The sequence below is a fragment of the Emys orbicularis genome, chromosome 6 (assembly GCF_028017835.1).
Source record: "Emys orbicularis isolate rEmyOrb1 chromosome 6, rEmyOrb1.hap1, whole genome shotgun sequence".
Classification (NCBI taxonomy): Eukaryota; Metazoa; Chordata; order Testudines; family Emydidae; genus Emys; species Emys orbicularis.
This window is the reverse complement of record NC_088688.1, coordinates 71,104,213-71,117,862: the sequence shown is the minus strand read 5'-3', so window position 1 is coordinate 71,117,862 and position 13,650 is coordinate 71,104,213. Positions and strand designations below refer to the sequence as shown.

At 42.5% G+C, this 13,650-nt stretch overlaps 1 protein-coding gene across 1 annotated transcript in view; it reads left to right on the top strand.

Annotated features, from left to right (window-relative positions):
* REEP5 (receptor accessory protein 5) overlaps nt 1-11,907 on the top strand; it is a 28,549-nt gene extending 16,642 nt beyond the window's left edge. The window contains exons 3-5 of the mRNA XM_065406034.1: nt 3,837-3,975; nt 9,776-9,944; nt 11,528-11,907. Of these exons, the coding sequence (XP_065262106.1) occupies nt 3,837-3,975; nt 9,776-9,944; nt 11,528-11,577 (358 nt within the window). The 3' untranslated portion in view covers nt 11,578-11,907. The remainder of the gene's footprint in view (nt 1-3,836; nt 3,976-9,775; nt 9,945-11,527) is intronic.
* Nucleotides 11,908-13,650: the final 1,743 nt, after the last annotated feature.

Below are 13,650 nucleotides of genomic sequence, written 5' to 3'. Positions count from 1 at the left end.
GCCAGGGGCTAGCCTCCGCCCTGCTCACCGTGCTGCCAGGGAGTTGTGCTGGCTCCTCTGCAAGCTTCCTGGCAGGAGCTCGGGGGCCAGAGGGAAGGGTCCTGCGGGCCGGATGTGGCCCACGAGCCGTAGTTTGCCCCCCTCCGCTCTAATGGCAAAGCCTTCCCCATGTTTAATGCCAATAGGGACCTAAATTCCATGGCAAAGTTTTTGCATCGCCCTGGTGGTGCAGACGGGAAACTCTTCAATAGTTGCATTTACATTAAAAATGGACATTTGGGATTGTGGGCAAACACATTAGCTGGATATTTGCACTAAAGCGATCAGCTGTTAAATAGTTAACAATTTTGAGGCATGGTTCAGGGTCTCCAGACTCAGGAAGAAACCACTGCATTGGCTGAGACTCTGCTCACATTTCCAAGGCTCTCTTCACAAACAGGGAGACATCATTTTGTTTGGTTGGTTGTTGTTGTTTAGATGAATTCTACAATTTCACAGTAAGGGGCAGTTCCAGGGCATCATGGAATACATGGGGCTCTATTTGTGTTAGCCGGTATGAGCTGGGATAGAGAATCTGTGCCCTTTCTCTGTGAGCCAGTAGGGGCTAAGAGCTCTGTCGAAACAGCGGTGTGTGAGGAGGAAGTGCTCTAGTCTTTGGTAATTTGCAGTGGCCAGCTGAAGGAGCTGCAATTCACCTAATTAGCTCAGAGAGAGAGGGCTGCATCCGTGTGGGCCTTGGAGAAGAAAGGCGCACAGAAAGATCAAGGGATAGAAGAGAACAGAGGAGTGAAATCCAAGTAGTGAGGGAGACAGCACACACAAAAAAAGGGAAGTGAATAATAGCTGACAGAGAAGGTATTATATTTGGATTAGCTCTTCTCTATTTTGGCCCAATAGCAAGAGTTAAATAGAGGGGCTGCAGAGTGCCATTTAAAGTGGGGGAGGACACACAGAGGCGGGTGGAAGAACGAATCTGCCCCACACTCACCCCACAGGGTGGTGTGGTCAGGGGGCGGGGAGCAGGGGGAGTTCCGGGGGGGGCAAGGAGCGGGGGGGTTGCAGGGGGATGGTCAAGGGGCCTGGGGCCTGCTGCGGGGGACAGGGGCAGAGCAAAGCAGGGCCCCCCTCCACCACCAGCGTGCTTGGCCCCTGTCCCCAGCAGCCAAGCCCAGACAGGGAGCGAACCCTGCCCAACTGCCAGGGAGAGCAGCCAAACAAGCAAGGGAAATGCACAAGGAAAGGACTGAGCCCCCCCTCCCCCGTTTCCCCCACCCCACAGGTAATGTGGGGCAGGGAGAGCAGGGAGGGTTGTATAGAGGCCAGGGGGGCGGTCAGGGGGTGGGGAGCAGAGGAGATTGGCTAGGGGCAGGGGACCCGGGGGTGGGGAGCAGGGGAGATTGGATAGGGGCGGGGGACCCGGGGGTGGTCAGGGGTGGGGGACCCGGTGGGATTGGATAGGGGATGGGTGTCCTGGGGGGGGATGGTCAGGGGGCAGAGAGCAGAGGTGTTTGAATAGGATGTGGGAGTCCTTGGGGGCAGTCAGGGTTGGATGGGGGTGGAGGTTCCGGGGGGCTGGATAGGGGGCGGGGGGCTGGATAGGGGGCGGGGGGCTGGATAGGGGGCGGGGGCCAGGCCACACCTCGCTGTTTGGGGAGGCATAGCCTCTCCCAGCCTTCCCTACCTGGCCCTCCATACAATTTCTGTACCCAATGTGGCCCTAGGGCCAAAAAGTTTGCCCACTCCTGCATTAGACCATCAGTGCAGTTCTTTTCTCTCTCCTCTCCTGTCTGTCACTACACCACTGGCTGGGAGGGATTTTGGAGCAATCATAGTGCTGTGTTAGTAGGAGCAGCAGTGGAGTGGAAATGCAGTCCTTTACAGCACTCTTTGAAAAGCCTGTTCTTCCAGTTGCTGTGCCAGCAAAGTGGCTTGAGCACCACAGGTTAACTGTGCTGGATGGGTCATGGCAGGTTCAGTTAATATCCCGCTGTGGGATCTCAGGAAAAGTTGAGGATGTTTACTCTGTCCAGATAACGAGTAAGTTAAATCAATATCTTTGTGCCATATTGTGCTTCAAGATAATTTTGTCAAACAGAGCTAAGTCAACTGGGGAGTGTTTTTTCCAGTGTTTATCTAAAACATAAAATCAATAGTGTGACAAGGTTTTTTTTTTTTTTTTTTTTTTTTAACCTGTAGAACCAGGATCTGAAGCACTATAAGGAGTCTAGCATTTCATAAAACAGAGGTGGTATTCACAGGCAGAACTGTCAGTAGCCATAAATCACAGGGCTCAATAAGCATTATTACAGACTTTCAAAAAATCTTGTGCGACTGATGGTCTCCCCCCAGACTTAACAAAAAACAATATTGAAGGAATAATATATACAAGAACATTACAAAGCGAATTGGGTAAGTATACGCGCTTTATCCTATTACTATAGAATTACCCAAAAGAACATTCTTTCCAGTACTGCCACATTCACAAATAAATTGTACATCTGTTAACCTGGGTCATCTAATAACTACTCAATCCTTGGAATTTTCCTCAAACTTATCCAAAGTGGTAACATTTCACTGGAGTTCTTTAGGACTTATAGGATTCCTAGATCTCCACTTTTTATTCAGTAGCTCACTCTCTAATGTGAAGACACAAACTCCAGTTTACTCTGGTTCAGGTCAAACTCCATCCAGTCTCTCAAGCACTGTGTACTAGTTACTTGCCCCCACTCTAGAACTTCATTCCAAATATTACAGAAACTCTGGCAACTCTAGATTGCCCTCTCTAGAAAGCCCAATGGCTACAGACGCAATATTTACAACACTTAGGTACATGCTCAGATCCAATTTAAAATAAGGGCTACCACCTTTCTTCTGTCCCACAAAATAACAAGAATAAGTTTGTTCACTTTATATTCAGGCTCTGGTAAGACTTTCTTGAATCCACACTAGTTTTCTAATGAGAGCGTGTTTGTTTAAACTTTTTTATATTGCATTGCACAGGTAAATGGTGTTTTGCTATGACATGCAGGCTGACACAGGTCAGCCACATAGTTATGTTTTTGCCTCTGCTTGTACGAAATTTGGGTTTTTGCTCATGCAGAATCATTGTGTATGAGAGTGCTAAAATAATCATTGCACTTTAAAAGCTGTTAGTCCAAAGTTCAGCTTTTGTCTAGGGAGCTATAGTACAGATCTGCATTTCAGTTCTACTGTTTAGACTCGAATAGTATGCAGAAGCACTAGGTGCATTCCAATTGAGGGGGATAGTCTCTGTGCTATTTCTTATGGAACCTGTGAATAACTTACATTCTTGCTGGTCACTAAAGAAACAGCAAATGAACTCTTTCTGTGAGCCCTATCTTGTTGTCTCCAGTGAACTGGAACATTTTATTATCTTAGAATGTGGACAGAAAGACCATGTGGTTCAATAAGGTGGAACACCTTTGGTTCAATGGAGGACTCTCCACATTATTCCTGCTAACATTACCTAACCTTTTCTTAACTATCTACTGGAATGGAAGGCCACAAATAATTTGTCTGTGTTTGATGTCTATGTATGTATGTTTTATAATCAAAAAGTCACAAGTCGGAGACCTAAAAATATATTTGAGTTTCTCGGCGCCTTTCGTATATAGAAAGGTTTTAGTGTTCAGAGATCTGGGGCAAGTCCTCTGTATGAAAGGAATGTTTCAGCCCATCCTCCCACGTACATATGCACAGGCAAATCAAAGTGATCGGTCTCTCCACTATATCATAACAGATTTGGGACAAATCCATGTATTTTGTAAATGAGGTGGCATTACTGAACTGCTCACCTGTTACGCTTTCCTTTTCAGAATCAAGGCTATTGAAAGCCCCAACAAAGATGATGACACACAGTGGCTGACCTACTGGGTTGTGTATGGCATCTTCAGCATAGCAGAATTCTTCTCTGATATCTTTCTGTCCTGGTTCCCTTTCTACTACATGCTGAAGGTTTGTTGGTTCTCCCTTTTCCCCTTAAAATAAGAATCTCAACATATCTAATGTAGAATCTACTAAAGAAGTAGATGGCAATAAGATTCCCCAATATTGGGTAATAGTTAACTTTTAAACTGATTAGCATATAAATTGTCACTTTGGCACAATGAGAGTGAACTCTCGAGGTTAGGGGGAGAATGAAGAGAATGTCAAAAGTTGCAGGGAGGAGGAGCATAGCATGTACAGCATAGGGAAGTTGATTCTCTAGCCAAATTCTTTAGCTAGGCTGAGACAAGGTGACTGTGTGTGCCCATGCAGTGAAAAGACCCAAGGCATTTGCCCCCACTTTATGGGATTAGCAGAAGTAACTCCGAAGACCGCAATAAAAAGTATAAATCCTGTGTATTTGGGTGGGGGGAGGGAAGCGTGTGACTCAGAGGGTGAAGATATAGATTTGGATCATATGGGCTTCAGATGTCCTTTAATGTGACCTTGTCTTTCTGAAAGAGCAGAGCTGGAGTTCCAGTACCTTGTCACTAAACTATGTTTGCAGCACCATGAACGCTTTCAGCAGGCTGTAAATAATCAGCTACACTTTAACTACAAACTACAACTTGCCTAACATGCTGCAGGCTGTCTTTGCCAACAAAGATGTGATATTACCAGACTTTCAAACATTACATTGTTTGTGTTCATTTCAATAGGCTATTTTTTAATACACTTCTGGGTGGAGGAAGATCCAGGTAACTGAGTAGCTTTTTAACTGAGTAATTAACTGTTATGTACTTTCTGGGTGGGCTGCTTTTCTCTCTCCCCCCATATCTCTGTGCTTAGCTATTTTTGTCACAACTGTTTGCAAAGAATGCTGAATTCTAAGTGTGTGTTTAGTCCATCAGGGTTCTTGCAATTCTGACTTGCTGTTAAAATTGTATGATTGTAATATGATACCAGGTTTGATGTTCTTTCCCAGGAAACACCTTATGTTAAAGCCAAGATTCTACTCAAAGCCCTTAACTGAACTGTTCAGTTGATCCTGGCTAAAGATTCAGAAGGAAACTATTGTCCCTCTCTTGAAAGGGCCATGCTTCTTTCTAGCAAGGGTCCAGTTCATTAATGCAATGTTAGGACTTTTTATTCATTGCAGAAAAGTGTGGGGTTTTTTTGTTTTTGTTTTTGTTTTTTTTTTAAATCAAGTTAACTATCTTGATGTAAAATCCTAGTGGAAAATAAGACATGGTAGTTTTTACCTCTGTGTCTCTAGTTGAAATAAACCCCATGTGTGAGGTGTAGAGTGAATCTTGGGGGTGTGGTGGTGGTTGGATTTTTTGCGCAGTCAACTCTCCGCCTAGGACTCAAAAAGATCAGCTTGCTCATTAGACTGGAATCTGGAGAGCTTTGAAACTCAGTACTATAATTTTGAACGAAATGAACGAAAAGATGAAAAAAATATTAAATTTGCCTTCTAACTCCTTTGATACTTTCTTTTTATTTAATTGAATAGGAATATGCCACTGTGACAACTTGATTATGAAAACTACAACAGAAGATTTACTCCCTCAAAAGAATTGAAAATCAATTAAAACTTACTTGATTTCCTCTCCTTGTAATGATCAAACTGTCTTAGACACTATCATGCAGAGAGCCATGTAACTACCCAAATGATAATTAGATGTTTTTCCCTGAAGGCCATTTCTTCACCTACCTCAGTAAAGAATAGCTGTAACAACATGATCTATTGAATTTCCCAGTAGGAAATCTGAAGTATAGCAAAGAAAATGGAGAAGTGGCAAAAATCCTTTTCTGAAAGGACAACATGATTGCATAGTTAACTTTAAGCAATGCTTCAGCAATGCATTTGGATTTTGATATGGCTAGAGACTTCTTTAATGTTTTTAAATAAATAAATACTACTGAGTATTCTGTGATTATGGGAGACTTTAACTTCCCAGATATAGATTGGAGGACAAGTGCTATAATAATAGTAGGGCCCAGGTTTTCCTGGCTGATATAGCTGACATTTCTTCACCAAATAATTGCTGAACCAGCAAGAGGAGATGCTGTTTTAGATTTCGTGTCGGTGAGTAGTGAGGATCTCGGAGAAGAACTGGCTGTAGAGGAAAACCTTGGTTAGAGTGATCATGAGCTAATTCAGTTTAAACTAAATGGAAGAATAAACAAAAATAGATCTGCAGTTAGGGTCCTTGATTTCAAACGAGCTAACTAACCAAAAAAAAAAGGGGGGTGGGGGGATTAGTTAGGGAAGTGGACTGGACTGAAGAATTCAATTATCTGAATGTGGAGGAGGCTTGGAATTATTTTAATTCAAAGTTACAGACACTATCTGAAGCCTGCATCCAAAGTAACGGGGAAAAATTCATAGGGAAGGGTTGCAAGGTGGATGAAGATGAGCAAGCATCTCAAACCAGGTGATTAAGAGAAAGCAGAACGCCTACAAGGAATGGAAGATGGGCAGGATCAGCAAGGAAAGCTACCTCTTGGAGGTCAGAAAGTGTAGAGAGAAAGTGAGAACTGCCGAAAGCCAAGCAGAGTTAGACCTTGCAAAGGGAATTAAAATCAGTAGTAAAATTTGCAGGTTTAAACTAGTGTAGATGGCAAATTCTGTGCAACTTTAAATCATGATTTGAGGACTTCAGTAACTCAGCCAGCGGCTGTGGGTCTATTACAGGAGCGGGTGGGTGAGGTTCTGTGGCCTGCAATGTGCAAGAGGTCAGACTAGATGATCATCATGGTCCCTTCTGACCTTAAAGTCTGAGTACACTGAAAATTTGTTCATGAATAGTTAAATAAGATGACCAATCCCTCTTCCTCAGGAGTTTTCTAAAGCTTACCAGCCTCCAGAGGTGCTGCTATAAAAAGATCTGTATTTACCCCAATTTCTGAATTCTAATCCCTTGATAGCACAGCTTCTATATTCTAGGCAGGGTTGTTCCAACCACCTATTATTAAGATTGCCTGACACTTCTCATTATAAGGCCCTGCTTTTAATTGCTTATAACTTTGCCAAACTTCAACCGTTCAGGCTGAAATTTCCCAAGCTGTGTGTCTGCATCAGGCTGAAATAAATGTATTTGAATAAAAAAAAAAAAACACCAAGTTTCAACCAAAACTATTCAGTCATTCTTGAGAATATGGTTAGGAAAAAGTGTCTTGCCCATGTAAATTCTTAATACAGTTTCTCCCAGAAGTTCTATTGCCTGCATGCTTTGGAGCAGGGACTTGAAATTTGGCAGTAAGGGTGACCTTTGTTATTACTGTGAAAACCTGCCCAAACTTGGCCAAGTTACAAGCCTGTGAAAAATTGCAGTTCGCATACATTCAGTAGATATGAAAGTTTAGCCTCTTAAAATTTTCAAAAATTCTTTGTGCATTGAACGTTTTCCATCCCCTACATGGGACCTCATTCAATATACGCCACTTCCCCACTCCATGTGGCTGAGCATGCTCCAGCCAACAGCTGCAGGGGTGAAGCAGGACTTTCCCTGTGACAGCTGCTCTCAGCTAGAGAGAGGCCCTAGAACTGAGCTCTCAGCGACCCCCTCCCTGCTGGTGCCCAGACAGCATGGAGAAGGAAGCTGCCTGACTCGAATGCATAGGGGACAAAAAGTCAGATGAGGGGAGGAAGTGGAATAGATTGGAACAAGGAGTTTGAGACTGGGACCAGTGGGGGAGGGAAGAGAGAGAAACTGGGAGTTCAGGGTGAAAGGGAGACTGGGACTGGCTGGGAAAGGAAATTGGGACTGAGAGTTCTAGGCAGGCAGTGGTTGGACAGGGAGTCTGTGAAGGGAGTCTAGACAAGGGGTGCTGATTGAGCCAGTAGGATAGGACTGGGAGGAGAAGCTGGGGTGGCAAAGCAGAAGAGAACAGGGACAGTTGGAGGGTACCGGGTAAAAGGGGCCAAACTTTTGGGGAGGGAGAGGGAAAGGAATGGGCAAGAAGGATCTGATCACTGGAGAACACTCCCTTTCAGAACCTCGAATTGAATTCCTGAGTATCCTCATTCCTCTGCTGTGAGCATATCTGTGAAATCACTTGCAAAATATGTCTTGTCCACATAGAGGATGACAACCTAATATTGCTGTCAGTTACTCCATTACCTCACATGGCAGAGGCCTGTATTCTGAATCTAAAGGTTCCAATCCTGCCAATGACCGATATGGCTGTCAACATGATTATACATGATGGGATGTTTTTTCAGTTTGCTTTTTTAAAAAAACTTTGGAAATTGCACCAAAAATCTACACTAAAAGAACATTCAGGTTGCAAAATCAAGCACTTAAAAAATTAAGAAATACCAGGATTAAGGTGCAACCTTATTTCAGCCTATTTGTGTATGTGGGTTATCATACAGTCTTGAATTACTGTCTCCCCCCGCCCCCCACCCCTGCACCGTACCTCATTCAGTGTATAAGATGGATGGGGTTCACTTAAATGAGCACCTATTCAATATTTTGTTTTCTCCTTGTTCAATATGTGGCTTAGTGCTTCACCAATGTTCATTAATTATCTTCACAGCACCTCTGTGCGGTGAGTGGAGTGGTGGTTATCCCCATTTTACAGTTGGGGAACTGAGATGCAGATATTAAACTCAAAAGGATCTGCTATTTAGGGTGCCCAGTCTGAGACACGTAAAACTGGATTTTTCACAGTACTTCGCATTTTAAGCTCCCGAAGCACAGCTCCCATTGATTTCCATTGCAGCTGAGAGTGCTCAGCACTTCTGTAAATCAGACCCCAGGTCTCAAGTTGAGCACCCAGACAGTGAAGAGAGAACTTTGTGACTACACCTCTACCCCAATATAACGCGACCTGATATAACACTAATTCGGATACAACGCGGTAAAGCAGCGCTCCAGGGGGGCGGGGCTGCGCACTCTGGCGGATCAAAGCAAGTTCGATATAACGCGGTAAGATTTTTTTTGTCTCCCGAGGACAGCGTTATACTGGGGTAGAGTTGTACATCTGAAACTTGGTTTCAGTGACTGGCCCAGCATCACATAGGAATTCTGTAGCAAAGACAGGTGTGGTATCAAATTCTCCAAGGCAGCATTCAGCTGCTTCGCCATCAGATAGGGGACCATATGAAGAGAAAAGACTCTGCACCTGCCAACTCCTGCAACAAATGGGGTAGGTGTCCTTCAGAAAACAGCCTTCTTCACTTCGCAACCCTGATTCAACCTCAGAGCAGGTCCTCTTTCACACTATATATGTACAAAGAGTCTTAATTTAGGTTGCACAGGTGCTGACTTTGACTAATTCTGATGTTCACTTTGCATCCTAAATGTTCTTTTTGTGTGTCTGTACTGGGATGGTTGCCATAGAAATGTCTATAGTACCAATTCCAGTAGTACATAAGCCTCTCGTATGCTAAAAGATCTATCCTCCAAACACTTTTGTGAGGTGGTATCCTAATGTTACAGACTGGGAATTGAGGTACAGAGACTAATACTTGATTGAAACAACAAAACCATACCCCTGACCTAGTTGTACAGTACAACCCCCTACTATGGATGCAGTTTTACTGGTATAAACCAGCCTTAAACAGGTATAGCTTATTTCTCCCCTTCTCATATGAAAATAAGCAGTACCAGTATAACTGAGCCCATGCTGGAGGGGGATTTGTGCATGTCACTTTACTATATAGGTTAATTAAACTGGTACAACTTTTGTGTGTAGAAAAAGCAAAAGTGACCTTGGCAAGTCACTGTGTCTGTGGGAAGAGTTAGGGACAGAACCCAGATCTGAATCTCATCCTTCCTCTCTCAACGCCAATATTGATTTTGTTTTTTCTGTGCAGTGTGGCTTTCTCCTGTGGTGCATGGCTCCAAGCCCTTCCAATGGAGCAGAGCTTCTGTACCACCGAATTATCCGCCCTTTGTTCTTGAAGCACGAGGCTCAGTTGGACAGTGTTGTGAAGGATCTGAAAGACAAAGCTGCAGAGACTGCAGATGTCATTACTAAAGAAGGTGAGACCAAGAAAGTAAACTCCACTCAAGGAGTGGGAATTTACCTTTATGATTTCAGGGCTGATGCCTTTTAAATGATTATTTTGGCCTTAAAAGATGCTGCTTTTGCAGATATCTGGTGGGGTGTGTGTTGCCTTTGGAGGAAAGTAAAGGAGAAGGAGGATTGTAGAGGGCATAGATGCAGCAAGTACCACTTCTTTAGTGTGTGTCTATGTTAAGCAACAAATCTCTTGAAGGACACTGCTTGCATGAAATGGTCCAGTTATTTTGCTTGTCTCTACAGCAGCTTAGCATGTCCATAAAGTGGTGTTATTAGTGAGAGAATCTATTCAGCTCATCACACAAGGCAATCCATACAACTTTAGGTATTCAGTGCATTTTGGGTCACCTGAAATACTTAGAATTTGATGCTGTGGAATAACTGCCAAATGTTTTATATGGCAAGTTGTTAATATTACTTGGAATTCAACACAAGGTGAAACATTACTACCTATTAAGTGTCTGTATTTTTCCCCTCCCAGAAAGCAAAATGTCTCACTCCCACTTTTTCTGGTTTTTTTTTAACAAACAAACAAAGAGTGATTTAGGTCTTGGGAGAAAAGTGAAATCTCTATAGTGACTCCTAGATGTACAATTGCTGGAGCTCAAGCAGCATACTGAAATGGTTCAGAGGGGCTCACACGGAGGGAAGAAGGCTGGAGGTTTTTCAGCCCTTATTTAGCTCCCAAGGAAGCCAGGCAGGAAACTTGCACTGTAAATGCCTCATGTAAAATATGGATGAAGGAAGGAGATGTAGCTGAAGTTTCTGGAGTGTTTGAATCTAAATCTGAAGGGAGAAAGAAGCTTTTGTAATTTTTTTAGGAGTTTCCCCATTATCTTCTCTTACCTCTACTTTCCTACCCGAATGTAAATGACTCATTCTTTCCTGTTTTTCCAACGCTTTTGATGCATGACCTTTACTGAGACAAACATCTGTTTTGTAGATGAGATTTAAAGCACGATAACTTCTTTCTTCACAACTATTCTTGTTCTCCTAGTTATTGCCTGTTCTCTACTCCTGTCTTTTTTGCATTCCTCTTACTTGAGTCTTGCCCTCTTGTTCTCTTTTCCTTCTCTTCCCCCCTTAAACACCCTCAGACACTAAGGTTTGCATATACCTGCTAAATCAGTGTGTTATTACAGCCCACTCCATCTGACTGATGGGCTGCTTCATTCTCTGGACATGTTATAGTGAAACTTTCAAAATATACACAGACCTTCAGGTACTACAGCTAGACCTGGTATATCCCATATTAAATAGTGCTCTTTTCTTAAGTTGGTCTGTGATCTTCACTGTGGTGCTATCAAGCTATGGTTGGTTTGCTGCAATAAAGATTTTCACAGAATCTGTTTCTACAAAACTTCACAGCCTTGATCCACCCCATTGTCAATTTTATTTGCCTATTTTAAAATGCTGGTTTTCCCTCAGCATTTGGAGGTAAAATGTAGATTTTTATTTCCCAACTGCAGTCAATAGTGATTATACAGACCTCTTATTTGTAGCAGGATAGAAATTTAACACTTTGTTTTCTCCCCTCCTCCAGCCAAGAAAGCTACAGTGAACTTACTGGGTGATGAGAAGAAGGGCATTTAAATTGTTAGCAGGATGAAGAAAGTTCTCCCACCCCCCCCCCCACCTCCTTTATACAGCTCAATGTTACTGGAGACTGTGGTATAATAATTTTAATAATGTTGCCTTGGAAACGTTTTTGATATATTAAAGGAACATGTTGTAAGTTTGCTTACTTTTATGTTGTCTGTATAGAAAGTAAGCACTTCTATTTAAATGCAGTGCAATGGGCAGCAGCTAAAGCTTATTGAAAACTTATCTTATTCATCTCCATGCAGGGGAAAGACCTTTCAGTAGTGTCTCATCTTGCCGTGAACACAAACTTAAATAAAATTATATCTATATCCCACAGGCTCTGCACTTCACAGTTTGTTTCTTTGTGCATGCATTCTCTGTATTTACAGTTGTTAACATTTGACTGGTTCTTCCTGTAACGTATCATTTTTGTATGCAAAAGTAATGCGTTCTTCTTGGATTTTCATGCATATGTGTTTGCATATACAGGAAATAATTTATCAGAGGGAAGTGGCTTAATACATGTATTCCCCACCAGTGAAGCCAACCGCACTATGCACTTGGTCATGGAGATTCATGTTGTTGCATGTACCACTTGTAACCTGCAGTATTCAGTACAAAGTGTGTGTGTTCAATATTAAATGGGTAGTTCTTAAATGTAGAAAAGAGCACGTTAGTGCAAATGACCAGGGTTATACTGGTGTGAAGTTATTTGCCAGAAATGGATGCACTGAACTGCTGGTGCAAACTGATTAAAGCATAACCCCTGACTTGTTTGTTAAATGGAATTGGCATGTGAAACGGTTCAGGAATGGAGTGCCTTACAAATAAAATTACACTCAGAGAAGCAGAAAGCAACTGTAAAAAAAATCAGATCTGCTGCAACGAGTTGTAGAAATATCTGCTGAAGTCAGTTACAATTTACACTGTAATCATGGGGCTTGCCTCTTACCTTGTTTGTTCCCATCAACCCCTTCCTCCCTTTGCAAAAGGTGTTGTCTACTCTGGCTACATAAGGAGATGTGGGTCTTCCCCCTATTACCCACTAAATCAGAGCCTATGAAATGTATGGGCATCAAAAAACCTCTTACAGGGGAAGAAGTAAAACATCTAGGTTACTTAATTGGACAGGACCAGAGCAACACAAATGTGACCAAAGCCTTAAAAATAATTCCTACAAGTCAAAACACTCTGGCCCTTTACAATCTGTGCTTGCATTTACTGTTAGCATTACTATTTTATTTGAATTTTGAGATATATTCACACTGTACACAACTTTGTAGTTTTACATCATGTTCTCTTCCTTGGCATTATGCCCTGTGATGTTTCCTTAGAGCTGGCTGGCTTTGCATCATTTTTAAAATATAAATAATTTTTCCATATTTATAATTGTGGCCCAGCCCATGTACCTTAAGGAAAATGCATTCCAATTAATGTAGAGAAGCAAATAAAACCTGTGAACGTTTCTAGTTTCCCACAAAAACACATTGAATTCTCCAACTTGAGAATGAGACAGCCAGGGTTAATCCATCAGGGATCTCTCAATGCATGAAACAATACAAAAATGTAATATAGCAGCTTCAGGGTTATATCTGAAATAGGTTTTTAAATCAAAGCTAGACTAATGAAGTGGTATCACGTACACCTTAGAGCATAATCTGTAATCAAGAGAGCAATTTAAATAAAATGGGAGGTAGTGAGAACTCATTGCTAGTAAGGAATGTGGGTGATTTCAGTATATTTTCCCCCCAAAAGGCCAGGTTTGCATGCTGAATGGAGAACTTGAAATAGCACAGCTTGCAGACAAGTATATATTTTGTATGTTTGGCTGGTAAAACTCCCCCTTGCTTTGTGACCACTTTTTGCTACAAGCTGGCCTAATGCATAGAACAACAGATAAAGGTAACTTTGAAACTGAGCAAGTGGAGCAGTGCCACAGGCAGATATCCTCATTAACTGTGACCTACCCTTAAATACCTGTTGGTACGGTCGTGGCATTCCCTGCCTCCTTAGTCCTCTAGAATTTTAATGGGAAGGGCTATTGGAACTTTCAGTTCAAACTGAGTTTCTTGCCCTACTTTT